This window comes from Thamnophis sirtalis, unplaced genomic scaffold, assembly GCF_051295495.1.
Source record: "Thamnophis sirtalis isolate CommonGarterSnake01/CBP01778 unplaced genomic scaffold, rThaSir2_p1.2 scaffold_2, whole genome shotgun sequence".
Taxonomy (NCBI): Eukaryota; Metazoa; Chordata; class Lepidosauria; order Squamata; family Natricidae; genus Thamnophis; species Thamnophis sirtalis.
The window spans coordinates 90,460,517-90,480,632 of record NW_028261382.1 but is presented as its reverse complement, the minus strand read 5'-3'; the positions used below and the strand labels follow the sequence as shown (position 1 = coordinate 90,480,632).

General features: G+C 40.0%; 1 protein-coding gene across 5 annotated transcripts in view; it reads left to right on the top strand.

The window, feature by feature from the left end:
- Positions 1-20,116, top strand: part of ARHGAP32 (Rho GTPase activating protein 32) — a 165,559-nt gene that overhangs the window by 29,556 nt on the left and 115,887 nt on the right. For 2 of the 5 annotated variants that reach the window (XM_087706356.1, XM_087706352.1), the window contains exon 1: positions 18,675-18,866. In XM_087706356.1, coding sequence (XP_087562482.1) covers positions 18,735-18,866 — 132 coding nt within the window. In that variant the 5' untranslated portion in view covers positions 18,675-18,734. Of the gene's footprint in view, positions 1-18,673; positions 18,867-20,116 lie in introns of those variants that run through there. The other 3 variants (XM_087706354.1, XM_087706357.1, XM_087706355.1) reach the window with 3 other exon arrangements.

Sequence of the window (20,116 nt, the reverse complement as noted above, 5' to 3'; positions counted from 1 at the left end):
GTCAGCCAATGAGGGCTATTTGGACTCTTGAAATTTGCTGTGTGAGCAACAAGGAGACAGGAAGGAGCCTGACTTAGCCGAGAACTGAAAGTGAAACTGCTTGTGTTCTGCCTGTATTTACTGCTACCTTGGAAAACCTGCTTTTGGCAATGTATTGTATATTATTATTATTTTGAATCCTGTTGAATCAGTTATTGTGCTTTCTGAATGTGATCACTGCTGTAAATTCTGACCAGCCAGGTCAGCTTCAGCACTTATTGCAGCCTGATTCAGCACAGCTGATTGGCGGGTGGAATGCACTTTCGCAATACCCCCAATCAGCCGTTGCCTCCATGCCTCCTGTTTTTGGCCTCTGGTGGGGGTGGGTGGGGCTACATTCTGTGTATAAGATGCACCCAAATTTTCACCCTCTTTTTTTGGGGGGGGGGGAAAGGTGCATCTTATACTCCCAAAAAAACGGTAACGTTTTACAGTATTATCCCGTAAGAGCTGCAGTTTTCATTATAGTCTGTTCTTAAATATTAGTCCCCTATGAATTGACACATCATCTAAAATAAATAATTTCATTAGTGATTCAAGAGTCTAATTGAGCGATAATAGGAAGTGGGACAATAATAGAATAAGTGTACACCGCCCAGAGTCCTTTGTGAGATGGGTGACTGTAGAAATTTGAGCAATAATTAACAATAATTCCCATCCAGGCATTTAGAATATATTCTATGTATGTAAATCAGCATCCTTTTTTAACGGCTAAATAATCTCCTGTGGGGTGGAGTCTGGGCAACTGAATGGAGCCGGTTGTCGCCAATGTGGAGCAGTGTTCAGCAGTTGTTTTTTTCAAATCTGCCCAGAGAGAGAAATACATCTGCTTCTACCCAGGATCAAACTCACCGCCTCCTGATTGTGAGGCAAAGAGCTCCACCTCTAGGCTACTGCCCCACTCATTTTATATATGTAAATAGAGTCTATTAAAATAAAAAAGACACTTCTAGTTCAGTAACATAATACAATCCTTCTTAGAACAATTTGCAATGATTAACTTATGAAACTCTGTCCAGAAATGTTTATCTGAGCCAGTTTTGAGTTTCAGATGAAAAGTATGCTTTCATTGCATAATATTTTATAGTGCATGCTTTATTTTGGAAATAGATAAGCTTTAGAATGTTTCTGCAAATATTAAAGGGGTGGGGTGAATTGTATTAAACTATTTGTGTGTAGAGGATTTAAAAGTTCTAATCCCTAGCAGTCTAGTTGAAAAGGCAGAAGGCTCCTTGCTAAAGGGAGAGTAGATAGTGCTCTTCATACAATGCATAATTAATTTAGTGCTACAGTATTTATTTGTTCTGAACCTACTGCCAGTCACTTTAATTGGATGACCCTGAGACCCAGGCTTATGACAGAGGTGGGGGGAGGGGAATCTAACGTGGGTAAAGGAATGAAGGATTTCATAGTTTCAAATATAGCTGCACAATAAATTTTTATTACGTTATTATGATATTTGCAATTAAAGTTTCAATCCCCGTGTTTATAATCTTCCATAGCATGGAATTTGTCTATAAAAATATTGCTGCATTATATTGATAGTTTTAGTTAAGGAAATATATTCAGAGGATAGTATGACTTGAAGTCCGGTTAGAAGGAATGGTATTTATGTGAACTTGAAATATCTTTTCATGATGTGTTCAAGTTATAGGTACAGTACTTTGATTCTCATTTGCCATTATGGTTGGAAAGGTTCTGTTAGGGAGCATAAACTGATGTAAAGTCCATAACCCACCTAATCTATATCCCTCCTCCCAAATCCTAGAGATCTTCTTGCAGTTGGCTGCTTATCTATGTTAAACTTCAACTATTGACTTGGCTTCCTTGGAATAATTTCTGAGAAAGAAAGAAATTGTACGTATTGCCTAATTTTTCTCAACAGAAATCTTCAAGAGCATAGAAGACATAATAACACCAATCAAATATGATTATTATTTCAAGATGAACTATATAGCTGGTTAGATCAAATAATGTCAGTAGAAACAGATAACTAGAAAAATGAAAAGTAATCATCCTTAATTCAGTTTCAGTTGTCTTTGTGTAAGCTGCTGAAAGATGGTAAGGGGGCGGATAGCACATTCATCTTCTAAATGTAGAAATTTTATCTTGGCTCATACATACCTTGATACATTCATTTTTAAAATATTGCATATTTCTGGCTTTTTAAAACCATTGAAAATATTACAGGCTTCCTTCTCGGGAGTTTATATGAGTCTATACTTAGCTAGGCATGGAGCCTGCTTTCTTTAGCCTTGCGAATAAAATCTGATTATCCAACTACTATTTTGATTAACAAAAAGTCTTGTGGTGATAAATTTACTCCTACCCCATGGTGTACTGGCAAAATCAGCATTTCATTAAGCATACTGCTTATGATTTAGTTGCACACAGTGATGTTATTTCTGCAGATGTGGTAAAATCTGATCTCCTGAGCTCGTTTCTATGAAGCTGAGAGTTTTTCCATTGTGTTTTTATTTTCTGAATGTTTATTTACTGGAGTTTAGAACTCTCTCCCCAACCTAGAGGACTAGCCCACTGGGTTGCGTGTATCTAGGTGGAAGGCAAGGAAATTTATTAAATTAAATAAATTCATTAAATTATTTGGTGGTGATATATAGGCAGTAGTTGGAGAGGTCCAGTGGCCGAGAGGTGGCACCATGGGCCAGTCCTTTGCTGTTTTCAGCGCGACCCAGCGTGCCAGATCTAAGCACCCCATGGGTCGGATCTGGCCCATGGGCCTTGAGTTTGACAACCCTGGCCTAAGAGCATGCCAACTCTGCCTGATTGTAGAGGCTGGGCAGAAGCCATGGAAGACGGATGTTCCTTTAGATATCCCCTCCGATTTAACGTGATTTGTACACCTAGTTTTTTTGAGAAGGCAGGAATAGAATTTGAATGAATGGTAGCATACAAGCTCTTTAGAATCATAGCATGCTGGTTCTTAGAATCAAGATACCTCTATAGTAAACATTTCTCTCAAATCCATTTGATGTGCTTTCAGAATGTTCTGTATTCTTACAGTCTTAAAGCACTTCATACTTTTTAAATAATAACTTAGGATTTTATTTATTGATTCATTCATTTTATTATTCAATTTATATTGCCACCTCTTCGCTCATGGATGCTGTATAGCTAATACTGCTTTGTCTTATGAGGAAAGCAAATTTTTAAAAGCCATTTTCTTTGTGTTGTGTGATGGACTCTGTAGTCTCTGCCAATCATTGATGGAATGGCTCTCATTTCTGTTGCTTGCTTTCACTTATTAATATGTTGCTGTGTTTAAATGCCAGGTATGCCAGAAAGGGGTGGGGGTGGGGAGAGAAATTCATTTGTTATTTCTTAAACGTATTTAATTCTTGAATGTAAAATTGGTTTTTCAAGAGATTTGGCTTAGGAAAACTAAAAACAGTAAACACAATTTCAGGGACAACTGCCTGCAGGCCACGCATTGCTTTGAAGTCCATCTGGGGCTGCAGCATTTGTAGATTCATCAATTGAAGTCTGCAATCCCAAGTTTTATACACTGCAGCAAATTTGAAAAGTGACATAAACAACAACAAAAAAAGATGGTGGAGCACATCGTAAATATTAATTATATTTCCAATGCAGCATCAGACCTTTTTTTTTTTTTTTAAGAGAAAGAGCTAAATTTCAGAGAGATTAAGTGACCTGCTCAAGGTTAGATGGCATACTGTGTGCCAATTCAGTTCTAAACATCTTACTGTAATCAGATAGATTCCATGGAATCGCTTATAAACACCCCCCCCCCCAAAAGGGTTCATAGCAGATGGGTTTGCCTACATTTGAATATAAAACAAGGATGTGTCATTTTACAGCAAGGGGAGAATTGATTTGTGTTCTTAACACCCCCAGTTCGGAAAGGGTTACATCTGAATTGCCTATCTGCAGAAAGTGTGAATCATTCAGGGGAGGAGGAATGCAAGCTACTTGGTCCTTATTGTCAGGATTTCATTTTTTATTTTTTTACCCCAAACGGTTAAAGAGTTTCTGTCAACTGCCAAGATGCTTGAGCACAAAACAACCCATGGACTATAAGAATGCAGGAGCGTGTGAGTGTGTGTGTGTGTGTGATGGGAATGTGGAATGGAGGGGAAGCAACTTTGTGCATAGACTTCTTCTAGGCTGCTGCCTCTGCAGTGTGTATCTGCGTGAAACCTGAAGGGAGGGACAGGAACAATTGATGCTGCTTTCCCTACTGCCAATTCATCAGCTTCCACTGCAGGGGTGGTAAGAATTGGTAGCTATCCTGATGAATCCAAAAGGTCAGTATTGCCGATAAATCACCGACAGGAAGGTATTTGAGAAATGCTTCCAGCTACTTCTTGATGTGTGCCTGTGTTTTTAAATACTGTGATTTTAAACAGTATTTTTTTTTAAAAAAGCATTCCAGTATTTGAGGGGCACCAACTTTTTATTGGTGAAAAGGTGTAGCTATTTGATTATGCTTTTTCTTCCCAGAATACACAGCATTTGTCTAAATGGCGTCCTTTGTTCCCAAACTGCATTACTTACCTGCCTTCTGCCTTTGAAGGGGTAGGCTTCAAAAATTTCAGCAAATCTCTCTGCCCAGTTGCTGGATGGGCGTGGCCTAGTTGGCCTCCTGCACCACAGGGGAAGGGCATTTTTACCTTCCTCGGGCTCTGGAGGCTTTCTTCGCGCCTCTGGGAGGGTGAAAACCTCCTCCCCTGGGCTCTGGGCCTGTTTCCTGCCTTCTGGAACTTCCAGGAGTCCCGTTTTCCACCTTCCCTGAGCCTTCGCATACGCGCTGCACTTACTGTATCCAAAATGGGCCATGTGGAGACTCCTGGAAGGGGTGGGGTGGGCGGGGCCAGCCAGGGATGGGATTTGAAGGTTCTCCAAATTGGCTATAACATTAGCTACGGGTTCTCCCAAACCTGGAGCAGTCCAATCCTGTTTCTCTCCTATAGACATAAACAATGGCAGAATCTATTCTTTACAGTGTTTGGCTTAGTATTTTCTTATCCCTGGGTAGTACTGAAAAAGGTGGGAGTTTGATCTTTTTACAGGGCTGCTGCAAACTTCAAGCGATTCTCAGCGTTGATTTAAATAATGGTGTAAAAACCCTTTGCAAGTTTTGAAGGGATCCCTGTTTTGCTCTTCTGATAGTGCAAGAGTAAGATCAGTGTGGTTTGTCTTGCAGTGTGTCCCAGGGTTGCCTTTTGCATATTATATCTGTCACCATTACATCTCTATAGAGGCTTTCCATGAAAGCACAAGGAGAAAAGGAACTGGATTTTTAAGCATTCTGCCAGCAGTAGCTCCTGCTAGCAAAAAGGAAAGATATTTTCATTGATTTCCTCTTTCCTTTAGAGTTCTAAGGGACGCTTCCCCTCTTATTCCTGAGTAGACATCAAAAGTTCAAAGCTGATTTTGTGGGGAGGTAGAAGGGACTCCTGGGGAGGTGTGAATTAGCAAAAATTGCATTTTTTTTCCTTTTTCCCACCTTGGAGCTGACGTTTTATTTCAATAGAAACCCTTCTGTTCTTGAAAGGCCAAATTTGGATCCAGCCCATTAAATCTGTAATGCTATTGTGCTTGCAGTTATATAATTCGAATTCCTGTTGACATTCATTTTCTTTCATTAGACTAGCAAGCCAGGTTAGTTTTACAGAATGGAAGCTGGGAGAGAGGCACCAAGTAAAGTATGTGAAACGTATCTGTAGCGTAGAGACAACGGTAATGCTTTTGTACGGTTGGACTAGAGGACCTCCATGGTCCCTTCCCATTCTGTTTTCATCCTCCCCAGGCTCCCAGAAAGCCTCTCGAGCCTGGGGAGGGTGAAAAATGGGTCCATCGTGCCATCACGTGCCAAAAGCGGCGGGGAGGGCAAGGGTTGCGTGCGCATGCACGGGGGAGAGGGCACATAGAATTATGGGTGGGCACACGCATGCCCGACCTCTCGCACTCCTCCCGCTTTTGGCACACATTGGCAAAAAGGTTAGCCATCATTGGGATATATTCATCCTTAAAGCCATAAAGTAGTCTTATTTAAACTTGCACACAATTAATTTTGATCCTTATGACTGGGTGTGGTTCATATATCTCATAGGTTGTGGAAATATTTCTGTTAGATTTGCTAATGATGAAGTAATGGCTTACACAAGCAATGCGTAATTAAGAGCTTATAACTGTATACCGTAAATCCGATGCCCTTTGTTCTTCGGAATTGGAATTTTAAATAGAAGTTGCTTGGTGCTTCATTTCTTATTATTTGGTTTCACTTCCCTAATAATCATTTAATGATTTTTTTTTTAAAAAAAATCACAGGCAGCTCTAGCAAACTAGCAAAGAAAGAGCTCCTTGCTTAGCCAAGCTTGTGGGGATGGACGGATAAGATCAGACATGTTAAGCAGTTCAGGGGGAAAAGGTGTGTGCAGATTGAGACATGGGAAAAGTGTAGAAAGGGATTCCAGGTAAAGGAGAGGCTGTGATTGGAAGTTCAAGGAAGTGGGAAGGAGAAAAGCCTATTAACAGGTAAGGACAAAGTATTGGTTTTCAAACACTTGATGGGTCAGGTGAAAATAATTCAGAATTACTGAAGTCATTTCTCTTTATTTACCTAGGAATATTAAGAAATTTCTATAATTACTTAAATATACCATTTTGCATATGAAAGTGTCTGTAATATTTAAATTCAGTGCCTGAGGTTATGTAAGTTCTTGGGCTTTTCAAACCACAACAATATATTTGTGTTCAGACAAAAGGGCCTGACACTTTTCTACTTTAACTTATTTTTATGTCAATTTACTTTTGGGTTGCTGCTTGTGTGGCAGTTAATGAAAAGAATGATTGAATCTAGAACATTTTAAAAGGGATGCTGTGGCTCAGTGGCAAGGACGCTGAGTTTGTCGATTAGAAAGGTCGGCAGTCCGGCGGTTCGAATCCCTAGCGCTGCGTAATGGAGTGAGCTCCTGTTACTTGTCCTAGCTTCTGCCAACAAGCAAGGATGTAAAAATGCAAGTAGAAAAATAGGAACCACCTTTGGTGGGAAGGGAACAGCGTTCCATCATCTTCGGCGTTTAGTCATGCTGGTCACATGACCACGGAGATGTCTTCGGACAGCGCTGGCTCTTCAGCTTTGAAACAGAGATGAGCACCGTCCCCTAGAGTCGGGAACGACTAGCACATATGTGCGAGGGGAACCTTTACCTTTACCTGGAACATTTTATTTATGTATTTATTTGAATCCATTTGTTACTTCTGCTGTAGTAGCATGCTTTTATTGTTACTCAAAGTGGGTGAATATATCCAACATACCCTACTACTGTTATCCCCACAACAATCCTCTGAGGTGGTTGGGTTGAAAGAGAGCGAGTGGCTCAAAGTCACCTAGTTGGATGTCAGGGCTAAGGCAGGACTAGAATGCTAGAACTCACGGCCTCCCAGTTTTCAACTTTTTATTTGCACGAAAGGACAAAATCCATACCTTGATTTGAAAACTGTATGAGAGAACAGCTTTTAAAGTGATGCTTGTTTATGCCAGTGGGATAATGCTAAGAAGCATATTTAGGTCAAAAATATCAAATGCGGTATTTAAATACAGTTTGTCTAAGTAAAGCAGTCTGCCACTCTTCCTGAGCGGTATTTCTAAGATGTAAAAGAAAGCAATATTAGTCTTTTTTTAAAAAAAAATAGGGAAACTGATACCATTGAAAGTGCTATTTTTTGCTAAATGGTTTATGTACAACAGGCAACTCAACTATACAATATTATTGATAAATATTTTATAATATATCTTTTGACCTTGACATGCTAACCAGATTTATTGACCTTAATTTTCTTCTTTTCAGTGTTAATTTCCACTGAATATGCTCTGTCATGTCCTCTATGTTTTGCTGTGATTGACTGGATGCTGAAACATTATTTGCCCTTTGCTTTCTCAGTGTTGGGTTCTCATCCGTGCAGGAGTAATGACAGATAGTCCTTGACTTACCACCACACTTAGTAAGAAATGTGTTAAGTGAATTTTGCTCCATTTTACGACTTCTTGCTACATTTCCTACATAAATCACTGCAATTGTTAAATTAGTAACTTGGTTGTTAAGTGAATCTGGATTTCCCATTGATTTTGCTCATCAGAAGGTCGCAAAAGGGGATCACATGATCCCAGGACACTTCAATTGTCATAAATATGAGCCAGTTGTCAATTATGTGACCATAGCGATGCTGCTACGGTCGTAAGTGTGAAAAATGATCTTAAGTCACTTTTTTCAGTGCCGTTATATCTTCGGTCATGAAGCGAACTGTTGTAAGTTGAGGACTCTGTACTTTTCCTTGTTCAGTTGCTTGAAGTAATGTTAAATTTCCTTTTGTCTTCATAAAATACTGTATCCAGTTTGTCTTGAATGTGTCAAACTTTGTCCATGTCCAAAGATCACATCCTAGATACTTAAACACACCGAATATCACATAGGTTGTATTTGAACAGTGGCTTTCCTTTGTATTGAATTGAGTTGCACGGAAAAGTCAGCTTGTAAGTAGAATTGATTTTACGTGACAATTTCGGTTATGCATCAGTCCTGGAATGCTTCTGAAATCCTCTTTATGTCAGCCTTGTTTCAGCTCATATACTTTGTGCTAAATGGTGGTTTAGGAGGGCGCATGGATTTTTGGTAAAAGATGGGAATTATAAAAGCTGATTCATTAAACCTTTTTTCATTCAAGCTTTTGGAACTCTTGAGGTTCACAGTTAAGGCTGAAAAAATGTTTCTGAAGCTATCCTTCCCTCCCCAATCTGTATATGAATATTAATAAAACATGCCTTTTTTACTCTTAATTGTATTCAGATAATTAATCTTATTTATTAAATAGGAAGTCAGCAATTTTCTAAACCACAGTGGATTGAAAGAACTTTGATTAAATAGTCATGCTCCTTGTTTTATAGAAGATAAGTTTCAGCAGACCTCAAGGTGATTGAAGTCTGAATGGTGTAGAATTTGATTTTCATTCTGAGATGCCAAAGGGAGATTTAAAATTCATCTTTAGTTTTGTACAGACTGTTCTGTGTGACAGGGTATCTGAACAAGAGGAAAGCTATGAAATGTAGCTTTTCTATGAAATAATACCGTCAACTTCATGCTTCTTGTGACGTTTAGCAGAAAAAATTATTTCGGTTACCAAAACATTTTAGCAGAGGGCACATATATCTGATGAATATATGTGTATATAGATATTGTGTGTACGTGTGTGCATGCCGTATTAAGAAAATACATTCAGGATAATTTGAGTATTCTTAGCTGCTTGCTGTGTGCTTGGTAAACTATATGGATGGACCTGCCTGCTGGGAAGTTTTTTTCGTAGGCATTTCACTTCATTTTTAAATTATTGTTAAACAGGTTTATGTTTTTGAACAAGCAACTCCCAGAAGAGGACAGCAGATTTAGGTTTTGTTCTGGAATCGTTCTGAAGAGCTAGAGTGGTGGGGTGGCCTAGAGGTGGAGCTCTCGCCTCACAATTAGGTGGCTGTGAGTTCGATCCTAGTCTAGAGGCAGATATTTCTCTCTCTCGGCACAATAAGAATATATCTGCTGACTATAACTCTGCAATGGCGACAGGAAGGGCAGTAAACACTCAACTCCATTCAGCTGTCCAGACTCCATCCTGCAAGGGATTATGGGGTCATTAAGAGATGATAACGATTGTTCTGAAGAGCTAGATCCTATGCAGCATGGAGAGTCCAGCCTGAAGTTGCTGTACCATCAATTTTGAGGAGAGATTTAAGTCATGGCTATCCAGGAAGACATTGTCTTTTTACTTCCATTTTGTGCCATTCAGGTTTAGTTTATAGATGACAGTTTCAGTGGCTTAGGTACAATTGTGTAGCACAACATTGCATGTGCAACAGTCTTGCCCACTCGGTGCACCTGCTACTTTCAGCCTGAAAGGACTGTCCTTCCAGTTCCAGAGTTTCTGAAAGTTTCATCTCCATTTTGTCATCTTCAACAAGAAATAAATCGCCAAGTTTTTGAAGTGCCCAACATTGTAAATTGCTGTATTTCGCGCATGTTCTATTATTGTAGCTGCAGCTTTGGGCATTGGACATTTGCTTTAACATGTCCGCTTTTTAAAAAGAGAAAAAGTGACACGTAACTCCTAAGGAAGTATCAATAGTTGTGCTGCCAAGATGCTACCAGGGGAAGGCTGACCCAAATTTTAAAAACTTGAAATGATAAATTGTTGGATTCTCGGGAGCTCTCCCCATAGTACATCAGTATAGGCTCTTGTTATTTGTTCTAAATAAATTAAAGGGAATAAACATTGAAAGCTTATAAACGCATTCCCCAAAGACTAATATTGCCAAATAAATCATTCCTTCCTTCCAAGAAGTCTCATTAGTTAGGAGTATGCTATAAAATAATGCACATTAGCATTTTAGGGTTGACATTGGGAGATTCTATAATTTTTTAATCTTCTAGAATCAGGGATTTATTAAGACAGCCAAAAAGTCCTCATTCTTTTATAATTACTTTTCTAGAGTTGCTGGCAATTATTGCTCTAATGCTTAGTGTGTGTTTCCTAAAGATTTATGCAGGACCATCATTTGGAACAATAAGTGCACCAGTAATCATAAAAGAAACAGGTAAGAAATAGTTCAGGCTGTGTATTTATTCAAAATGTTTTGCCTCTAGGTTTTCAGGAAGTGATCATCTAATATTTATTTACTTTTATTATTTGTGTGATTATCACATCTGAAGGACAGTGGGGTCTTTTGGGTGACCTGTATTGCATGGAAAGTAGAATTAAATCTTGGAACGTGTGTTAAACTGATAAAACAAAAGAATTCTGTAATAAAACGAGCAGAAATATTAAGGAAACTCAACTCAGATAAATTTTAGGATTAGTAGAACAATAACAGTTTCGGTAAATTTATTTTAGTCCTCCAGATACAAATAGTTAATAGGATCAGGATTTTGTTTTTACTTTGAAATCTTTGCAGTTTTCTTTTTCTCCTAGAATTGCCGCTTTGTAGGAATGACATAATTCAACAGAACTGTAGACATTTTACATGGGAGCCGTTTGATTCAACTGAACAGACAGCATAATACTAGAATAAACTTGAGCGACTGATTTCCACACGTTTAAAAGAAGTGTCTGTAGTACCATCTGTTGAAAGTTGCCAAAATAACTTAAAGTTATTTAGCTCATGTCATTAATGTTATAACTCTTTAAGGTGTGATAAATACAGCAACAGCATTAACAGATGGGAGAAGTGAGACATAATGAAAATCATCATATTGTTGCAGGTAATCCTCTACTTAACAATAGTAATTGGCACCGGAACATCCGTTGTTAAGTGAGGCGGTCACATAATCGGACCTGGGTACCTGAGAGACCGCGTCCTGCCGATTACCTCTCTCAGACCAATTAGATCGCACAGGTTAGGTCTCCTCCGGATTCCATCTGCCAGCCAATGTCGGCTGGCGACTCCCCGGGGCAGAGCCTTCTCTGTTGCAGCTCCAGCCCTCTGGAACGAGCTCCCTGTTGAGATCCGGACCCTTACTACCCTCCCGGCCTTCCGCAAAGCCACCAAGTCCTGGCTGTTCCAGCAGGCTGGGGGGGGGGGGTGAGAAGCATTTACCTCCACAGAAATTGTGAATGTTGGTTTTGTTTTTAATATGTCGTCTTTGTCTCGTTTTCCCCCTTTCCCTTGTCTTTTGTGAGCCGCCCGGAGTCCTCCGGGAGTGGGCGGCATACAAGACAGACAGACAAATAAATAAATAAATAAATAAATAAATAAATAATATGATGTCACATGACCATATCGCTTACCGATGGCATTCCCAGCACTCTTTGTTGCTATGTTAACCGAATTCATTAGCCAAGGAACCACCCTGAATTAAGCCATGTCTTGGTTTGTCCCAGTTCCGAGCCTCCCTTCTTCCAAGGTAAGGGACTATGTCAACCCCCTCAAATGCCAGTTCCCTGACATTTCTGCCCTTTTGGCCGCCCGATACCCTCCCTAGGACAATTTTCAAGTAGTACAACTGAGGAATATTGAAAGAAGGTACTGAAATCCTTTTGCTCAGTGTTGTCAGTGACTCTTGATCTTAAATGTTTGCAATAGGTCTCTGTCTCGATCCGCCTTTGCTAACAAAACTGAGTTTTCACACATGCCATTGGAGAGAAGATTTTAATTTCGCTTTCCTTTTTGTGCCACATAAGGTGTCAGAGTTCCAAATATCATGCAGAATTAAATCAGCGTCTCAAGGCAGAACTATCCTTAAAGTTCCAATTTAATAAGACCGATATCTTGGCAACAAACTCTGGAATCCCCATCTAAAAGCTTCCTGGGATTCCACCCAGTTGAAAGTACATAATCTTATCCCCACACCCACAAATCCATCACATGGTCCAATCTTCTTCGGCCACGCTGGCATCTCCACCCAGCTGGTTCCAGTCAGGTGCAGAGGTGCAGAGACAAAAGATGACCTTGGGCTTCTAAAAAGGAATGACAACAACACATTCCACAATTCTATAGGTTCGCCATCACGGGTATAGAGGATTTCTGTTTTAAAGTGGAGGCTGTGCCCAAATAATTTTGTATTAATCTGTGAAATCTCTCTTGTACTAGAAGAGGAAAAAAAAGAAAAAAGAAAAATATGCAATTTGCTGCTGACCTTTGCTGCATCTAATTATCTTTTCACCATTAACTCCCGTTATGCAGAGAAGGGTATTTTCATTAGCAGGACTTAATGCTTTATCCTTTATGGGGTAAGTTTATGTTGGCCGGAAAGTTTTAATAACCTTTCATATTCTGAATTTCTCAGTTCAAGTCTGAATGTGATCCTCTATAGCAGTGTTTGTCAACCTTGGCAACTTGAAGATGTCCGGACTTCAACTCCCAGAATTCCCCAGCCAGCTGTGTTGGCTGGGGGATTCTGGGAGTTGTCCACAGGGCTTAAAGTTGTCAAGGTTGAGAAACACTGCTCTATATCCTCTTTATACCAGACCCTTATACCAGACTTGGTTATCTTTTTACTGCTTCCTCTCCTTACTAAATATTGGCTTGAAATTGAGGTTATGTGCCTTTTGCAAATGGATTGTTTCCTGAGATTTCCAAGAACATTGGTAAATTTCTATTTAGTTGTGATTGCTGAAAGTACGGGGTTTGAAATGTACCCACGCTTGGATGGACTAGCTACTTAGGCCTTACATAGAAGATAATCACTAACCTTTGTACTTCTACTATGTTAAATTTATTATTTTATTCTATTGCCTTATATTCTATCACTTTGTTCATTTTTATTTTCAGCTGTGGATCAAATACACAGATAAAAATAAGAGCTTCTTAGTGAACAGATCTATTTATTGTGGTATGTGGGAAGGTAACTTAGGGGAAATGTAAGCTTCTAAATTGGTGTCAATTTTGCACTTGTGGGCACTTGGTGCAGTGGATTGCAACTAAATATATTCCAAAAAACACATTTTCTCTGGAAATCAGGTGGTTTTAGCTTAGGTTAAATAGAAGAGAAATACAAGCTAAGATTTGTAGTCCACTAAAACTGAGCCATTTATTTATTGCTGCAGTATAATCTCATTTCCCCATAAAGATTAAATGGAATATGAAACTTTCATGCCTTGCATCATAAAGACTTGAGGTATAGTAATTAATATTGAGTCTTGTTCAATAGGGTTGTCCTTTTAATCTTTTTCCATGAATTAATGAGCATGGCCTTGGGATTAGGAAGACAAGTTGTCTGGCTCTGACACACTTCTGTATCTTCTGGAAAAAAAAAGTTTTCTATTTAAAAATAACCTCGAGAACTCCTGTTTGCTTTTATAAAGACCACAGCTGGATTATCTCTCCTTTTCCAGGTAGTCCTTGCATAACGACTGCTTGCTTAATGACTGCTCGAGATTACAGCGGAGCCCTCAAAAGCTACTTGAAAACAGGTTCCAGAGGTCTCATGGTCACAACAGGGGCTGGTTTCAGTGTTCCTCAATTTACAACTTTTTTGTTGATTGCTGGTCTCTGTGGCCAGTTTCCAGACCAAAAATTCCCGCCCATAGCAATACATTTACTCAGTGTTCGCTTTATGACTGTGGGGTTCATTTTACGACTGCTGTATAAAAAGTTTGCAGAATTGGGTTTGGTCGTGTGGGGTGCCTCCATTTATGACCGTCGGGATTAAATATCCCCTTTTCTCCTTGGGGATTAAATAAAACAATTGAACAATTATTTTGTGTACTTTGCCTCCTGAACAGGTTTCCGTCTCTCCATGAGGTGGCACAAAATTTCATTTTCCCTGTCCCAAGAGCCAACATCTATTCTGCCTCCATAATGAGATGATCAAATGGTGGTATCCTAACCCCTTAATATCTTTATCTCTTACTGATTTTATTGTAGTTTCTTTGTCTTGAATCAGGCAGCAAACAACTGTCACACCTGGAAGCCATCTTTTACCTTTGGGACTTTAGGCCTGCCACATTTTCTACTGTGGGAAAATGGGAGGGGGAAAATTATACAGAGTGTGGGTGATATATAGCCATAATAACATTCTTTCTCAGAAAGCCAAGGTCATCTGGCCCTGTAGCTGCGATGAGGTGACTAGGAGGTAACTCCTGGTTTGGATGGTACCTGATTGGGCCATGTGATGGACATGTGGGTGCTGAGCAGGGGGTTGAAGTTTCTTTGGGGTGGTGAAAACCTGGAAGCTTTCAGATTCAGGGTTTTCCAGATGTGCCAGTATGACATCTTTAATAAAATGGAACTTTGACGAACCTCAAGCCTCGGAGTCTTTTTTTGTTGGGGGTACTACTTGGAACCCTGACATTAACCTGAATCTCCTTTAAAAATCTCTAGCAGCTCCAATGAATTCTGGGGTGCTCTCCGTGGTCCTGAGCCCCAGAATCCAACCTAACCCGGGTGGCGTAAAGTCTCAGGGAAGATGGAGGAAGATTATTTGTTGTTGTTGTTGTTGTTGTTGTTGTTGTTGTTGTTGTTATATCACAGTGACCAGTTGTTTTGCTGGATTTGGCACTGATTACTAGTCGGGCCCCACCCAGGGGCCTAGGACGTTGTAATGTATTTTCGTAATATGCGTGCGGATCCAAGCAGTGCGGCTTTTTGCATTTGACTGATAGTAATTTTGTCAATTTTTAACTGTTTTAAATGTAATTCCAGTGCTTTTGGAATAGCACCTAGTGTGCCGATTACCACTGGAATGAACACTGCTGGTTTGTGCCATAATCGTTGAATTTTGATTTTTAAGTCCTGGTATTTCGCGATTTTTTCATGTTTGTTCTTGTCAATTCTGCTATCACCTGGTATTGCGATGTCTATGATTGTAACCTTGTTTTTCTCAACCAGTGTGGTGTCTGGTGTATTATGAGGTTTATTATTATTATTGTTGTTGTTGTTGTTATTATTGGTCACACCCTAAGCCTGATGTTTAGATTGGATTTGGCATTTTTATTCACCTATAGAATGGAACCCAGACGATGTTTGATGGTGTTAAATGTTATTGTCGCCAAATGTAAACTATTCCAAGCAAAGTTATCTTTTGCAATTGGCTGATAGTGATTTTGTCAATGCCCATGGTGTTCAAATGGTGCTCCAGTTGTTTTGGGATTATTATTATTATTAACTAAGGGAAAAGCGATAAAAACATCAGAAGGGGGAAAACGAGAGAATGATTTTAATATCTTATTTCAGGAATTCCTCCTCCCGATTGCCTTAATAACTCAATGTTCTCATATTAATTCAGATTCAACAAAATTAAATTGAAAACAGGTTTTGAAGTCGGTAAATGTCTCTGATTTTTATATTATTAAATTAGCAACGAATCCTGTTTTAGACAGCAATTTCAGAATAATTTCACATGGGACAAAGCCTAGTTGTTCCACTACTGGCAAGTTGAGAGCTTTCTGGCCTAGTATTACGATTGAATTAGCATAATGTCATGGTTAAATTAGATTAATCACAGATGAATTATTCAGTGCCACCGAAGCAACTTTTCTTCTTTAGCAAATCTATTTAGAAAACCATTCTTAAATAGCAGGTGAAATGATGTAATATTTGAAGTACTTTTTTTCAGTCCTGACAGGTTGACTCAGCCTTCCATCCTTCCGAGGTCGGTAAAATGAGGCCCAGATTGTTGGGGGCAAATAAGCTGACTCTGTAAACCATTCAGCGGGTGGTGTATGTATAAGTCTTATATACGTATACTTGTATATGTATACTTGTATACTTGTATATAAGTCCAAGTGCTGTTGCTAAGTGCTAAAACATTGGTATCTAAATCTCTATCACCATCTTTTAACGACCCCATAATCCCCTGCGGGGTAGAGTTTGTGCAACTGAATGGAGCTAGCAGAGTGTTTAATGGCCGGATTCCCTTCCTGACGGCTGTGCAGTGTTTTGTTAAAGCAGATATATTCTCATTGTACCCAGAGAGAGAAATATCTGCCTCTACCTAGGATCGAACTCACAGCCTCCTGATTGTGAGGTGAGAGCTCCTCACCTCTAGGCACCACTCCTATCTAACTCTCTACGTACGTACTATCAATATTGCTAGGCTGCCGGCTGCAGCTTAAGTCTTCCAAATGTACCCAAGAGGGGGAAAAATGATGACTGAAATAAGATAAAGGTTGAGGGTCCTCATCTCTGTTAAGCGAGAGGCACATTTGGCATTTTGAAAAGACGGGCGTGGTTGTGGTGGCAGATGGGATTGACTTTGGGAGACAGTACCATGTTTCCCCAAAAATAAGGCAGGGTCTTATTTTCTTTTGAACCCCCGAAATAAGCACTTGGCCTTATTTTCAAGGAGGTCTTATTATTTTTGAGGTGCAGGAGGCAGCCGAGCTTGGTGACCTCATGGCTGCTGCTGTGCGGCAATATTTTCGGGGAGGACTTATTTTCATCCATGCGCTCAAAGGCCCCATTGGGCTTATTATCGGGGGAGGTCTTATTTTCAGGGAAACAGGATAGGAAGAGCTGCAGCTAACACAATAGTCAGTTAAATTTTTTTTTAAAAAAATTTATTTTATTTATTTTTTTCAAAACAAACACAACACATAAAATCTTCCTTCCTTACATACTGTAGAAAGTGTATCAGTTGGTTATAAAAGGCTTTTGTGCATCTCTTCCACAGTCATCAAACACAATTCATATTAACTCAAGTATTTTAACTCAGATATTTATACATGTTGCCCCTGTACTATAATTTGACTATAATTATTTAAAAGTCCATCATAAAATATACCAAAATTTAATACATAACCACATACTGGCATTTCATTAATATTTCAAAAATCCTCCGATAACACTGAATCCTTATGTCCCATTCTAGCTAAACATCCATAATATTTAATAACAGACTTTTCTAATCCTCCTTTCCAAATCACTGTTTGCAATTTTCATCCAGTTTCCTTATGTTGTACCCATACATATATATAGGTTGTCATCATTATCCCTCCTTTATTTGACTATATCCTGTATCATAACATTTTACCCCTAATAATCAAAGCTTAACTGTATCTAACATAATTCTTTTTTATTAACTTTTATATATAATCCAAAAGGATTTCTAATCTTCCTTTCAATAGTCAGTTAAAATTTGAGCCCAAAGGAGGAAGGGTTACACAAGATTCTCAGAAGAGAAGTGGTGAGACCCCTCCTCAAGAAGCCTTCTTTGGATCCAGCTATTCTTAAAAACTATTGTACAGTCTCCAACCTCCCTTTTTTAGGGAAGGTTGTTGAGAAGGTAGTGGCCCTCCAACTCCGACGGACCTTGGATGAAGCAGATTATCTAGACCCTTTTCAGTCTGGTTTCAGGCCTGGTTATAGCACTGAAACCGCTTTGGTCGCGCTGACCGATGATCTCTGGTGGGCCAGGGATAGAGGACATTCCTCTATCCTACTGCTCCTTGACCTCTCAGTGGCCTTCGATACCATCGACTATGGTATCCTTCTGCGACGGCTGGAAGAGGTGGGAGTGGGAGGCGCCGTTTTACGGTGGTTCTCCTCCTACCTCTCCGACAGGTCACAGTTGGTGTTGGTTGGAGGGCAGAGGTCGACTCCTAGGCCCCTTAATTATGGGGTGCCGCAGGGGTTGTTCCTGTCCCCCCTCCTATTTAATATCTACATGAAGCCACTGGGTGAGATCATTCGCCGGCATGGGATTAAATACCATTAGTATGTGGACGATGCACAGTTGTATTTGTCCACCCCGTGCCAACTCAGCGTAGTAGAGTGAGTGCCTGTTACTTGTCCCAGCTTCTGCCAACCTAGCAGTTCGAAAGAACATAAAAATGCAATTAGAAAAATAGGGACCACTTTGGTGGGAAGGTAACAACGTTCTGTGCGCCTTTGGTGTTTAGTTATGCCGGCAACAGAGATGTCTTCAGACAGCGCTCGTCCTTTGTCTTTAAAATGGAGATGAGCACCGTCCCCTAGAGTCGGGAACGAATAGCACATATGTGCGTGGGAAACCTTTACCTTTATCTTATTTTTACTTTCAGCAAGCCAGCTGAATGGTTAAAAAAAAAAGGAAGGTCAGGTGGAACAGGGAGCTGGTGGGCCTCAGGGAAGGTGCCCACAGAAGCATTTGTGCCCTTAGAAGGTATATTGGGGGACCGACGATAGAACTTTATGAATTATTGAGAATTATTAAAAGTGTTTAACTTAACTCAAAAGATTCAGTTTATTTATGAGTTCATCTTTTTCTTCAAGAATGATGAAGTCCTCTTTACATGCAGAAGAGGATGATTTTGTGCCTGAGCTTCAGAGAAGTATCCATCCCCGTGAAAGACCAGATTGGGAGGAGACCCTCAATGCAATGGTAAGGCATTATTAACAATATTATTGGATACATTCTGTTTGTAGTTATTTAAATGACCTGCGATGTGTAGAATTTTTGAAAATGCACTCATTACTTGTTAAGCTGGAAATGTTTCATCTTTGGATGCACTCCATATATAGGGGGAAGATGATGTGCCTACTGAGTCTGTTCCATTAAATCATCTTGGATAGCATAGCCTGTGATTATTTATTGTCAATAATGCTGCAGTGATTCTCAGGCTTCATTAATTTCTCCTTTAGCTACCATCCACAAAATGTGATCCCTCTCCTTGAGGAAGTTAATCTTACAAGCATACATATTTATTAGCATTAGAAAATCTAGCCTGGAAAATCCTGACGATGAGAATTTAAGATAGTCCTCACTTAGTGACCACAGTTGGGACAACTCCTCCATTAAGCAAAACTGAGTGGGAAATCACGTGACCCTGACTGGTAATCAGTTTCACATCTTCAGGCTTTTGCCTCCCAAGCACCCCCTTGCCCTTTGGAATATTCACTCGGATGTTGTGATAATTGGCTTGAAGGAAATTAATGTTTGTATTTACATTCATTGGTGAGGAAGGGATTACAAGAGAGTAAGCAGGCACAGTGTGGAAAACAGTGTGTTAATCCTGACACTCATGAGTACATTACACAAATACTCCATTGTGTGCTTGCTCACTCTCTTATAATCCCTTTCTCTCTGCTCTGTGAAGTAGGGCAAAGGAAGTATGTTTGTTTTCTGACCCCCCCCCCCCCGTACGGTGAGTCACGCCGACACAAGATTACTGCTAGACAATTTATTCACAGTAAATTAACACACCAAAAAGACTTTGGCAGCAACCCAGACTTCCACAGATAAGAAATACACACAAGAGCTTCTCCAGCTTTAGTATAATAGTTGTGTCCTGCAAACAGCCTCCTCCCAAAGTCTCTTCTTATATACTCTCTTGGGAGGAGCCTAATCACAACCACCTGGCCCCAATTATCTTCTGTATCTCTGTAGTTGCTGTCGGCGCTTATCTGCCCGTCTTTGCCTGGCGTCTGGGACCAACTCTCTTAGCTCCTCCCCACTGCTTCAGGGCCTGACGTCAGGGACAAACTCCCTTTGGCTTTCACCGCTGCTCCATGCCTCAGGCGCCTCCTGATGGCCAACCAGCCTCTCTGGTCCCTGCTCGGAGTCTGAACCCTGTCCAGGGTCCTCCACATCTTCCAGAGCCGACTCATAGGGTCCTTCACTATCGGAGTCTG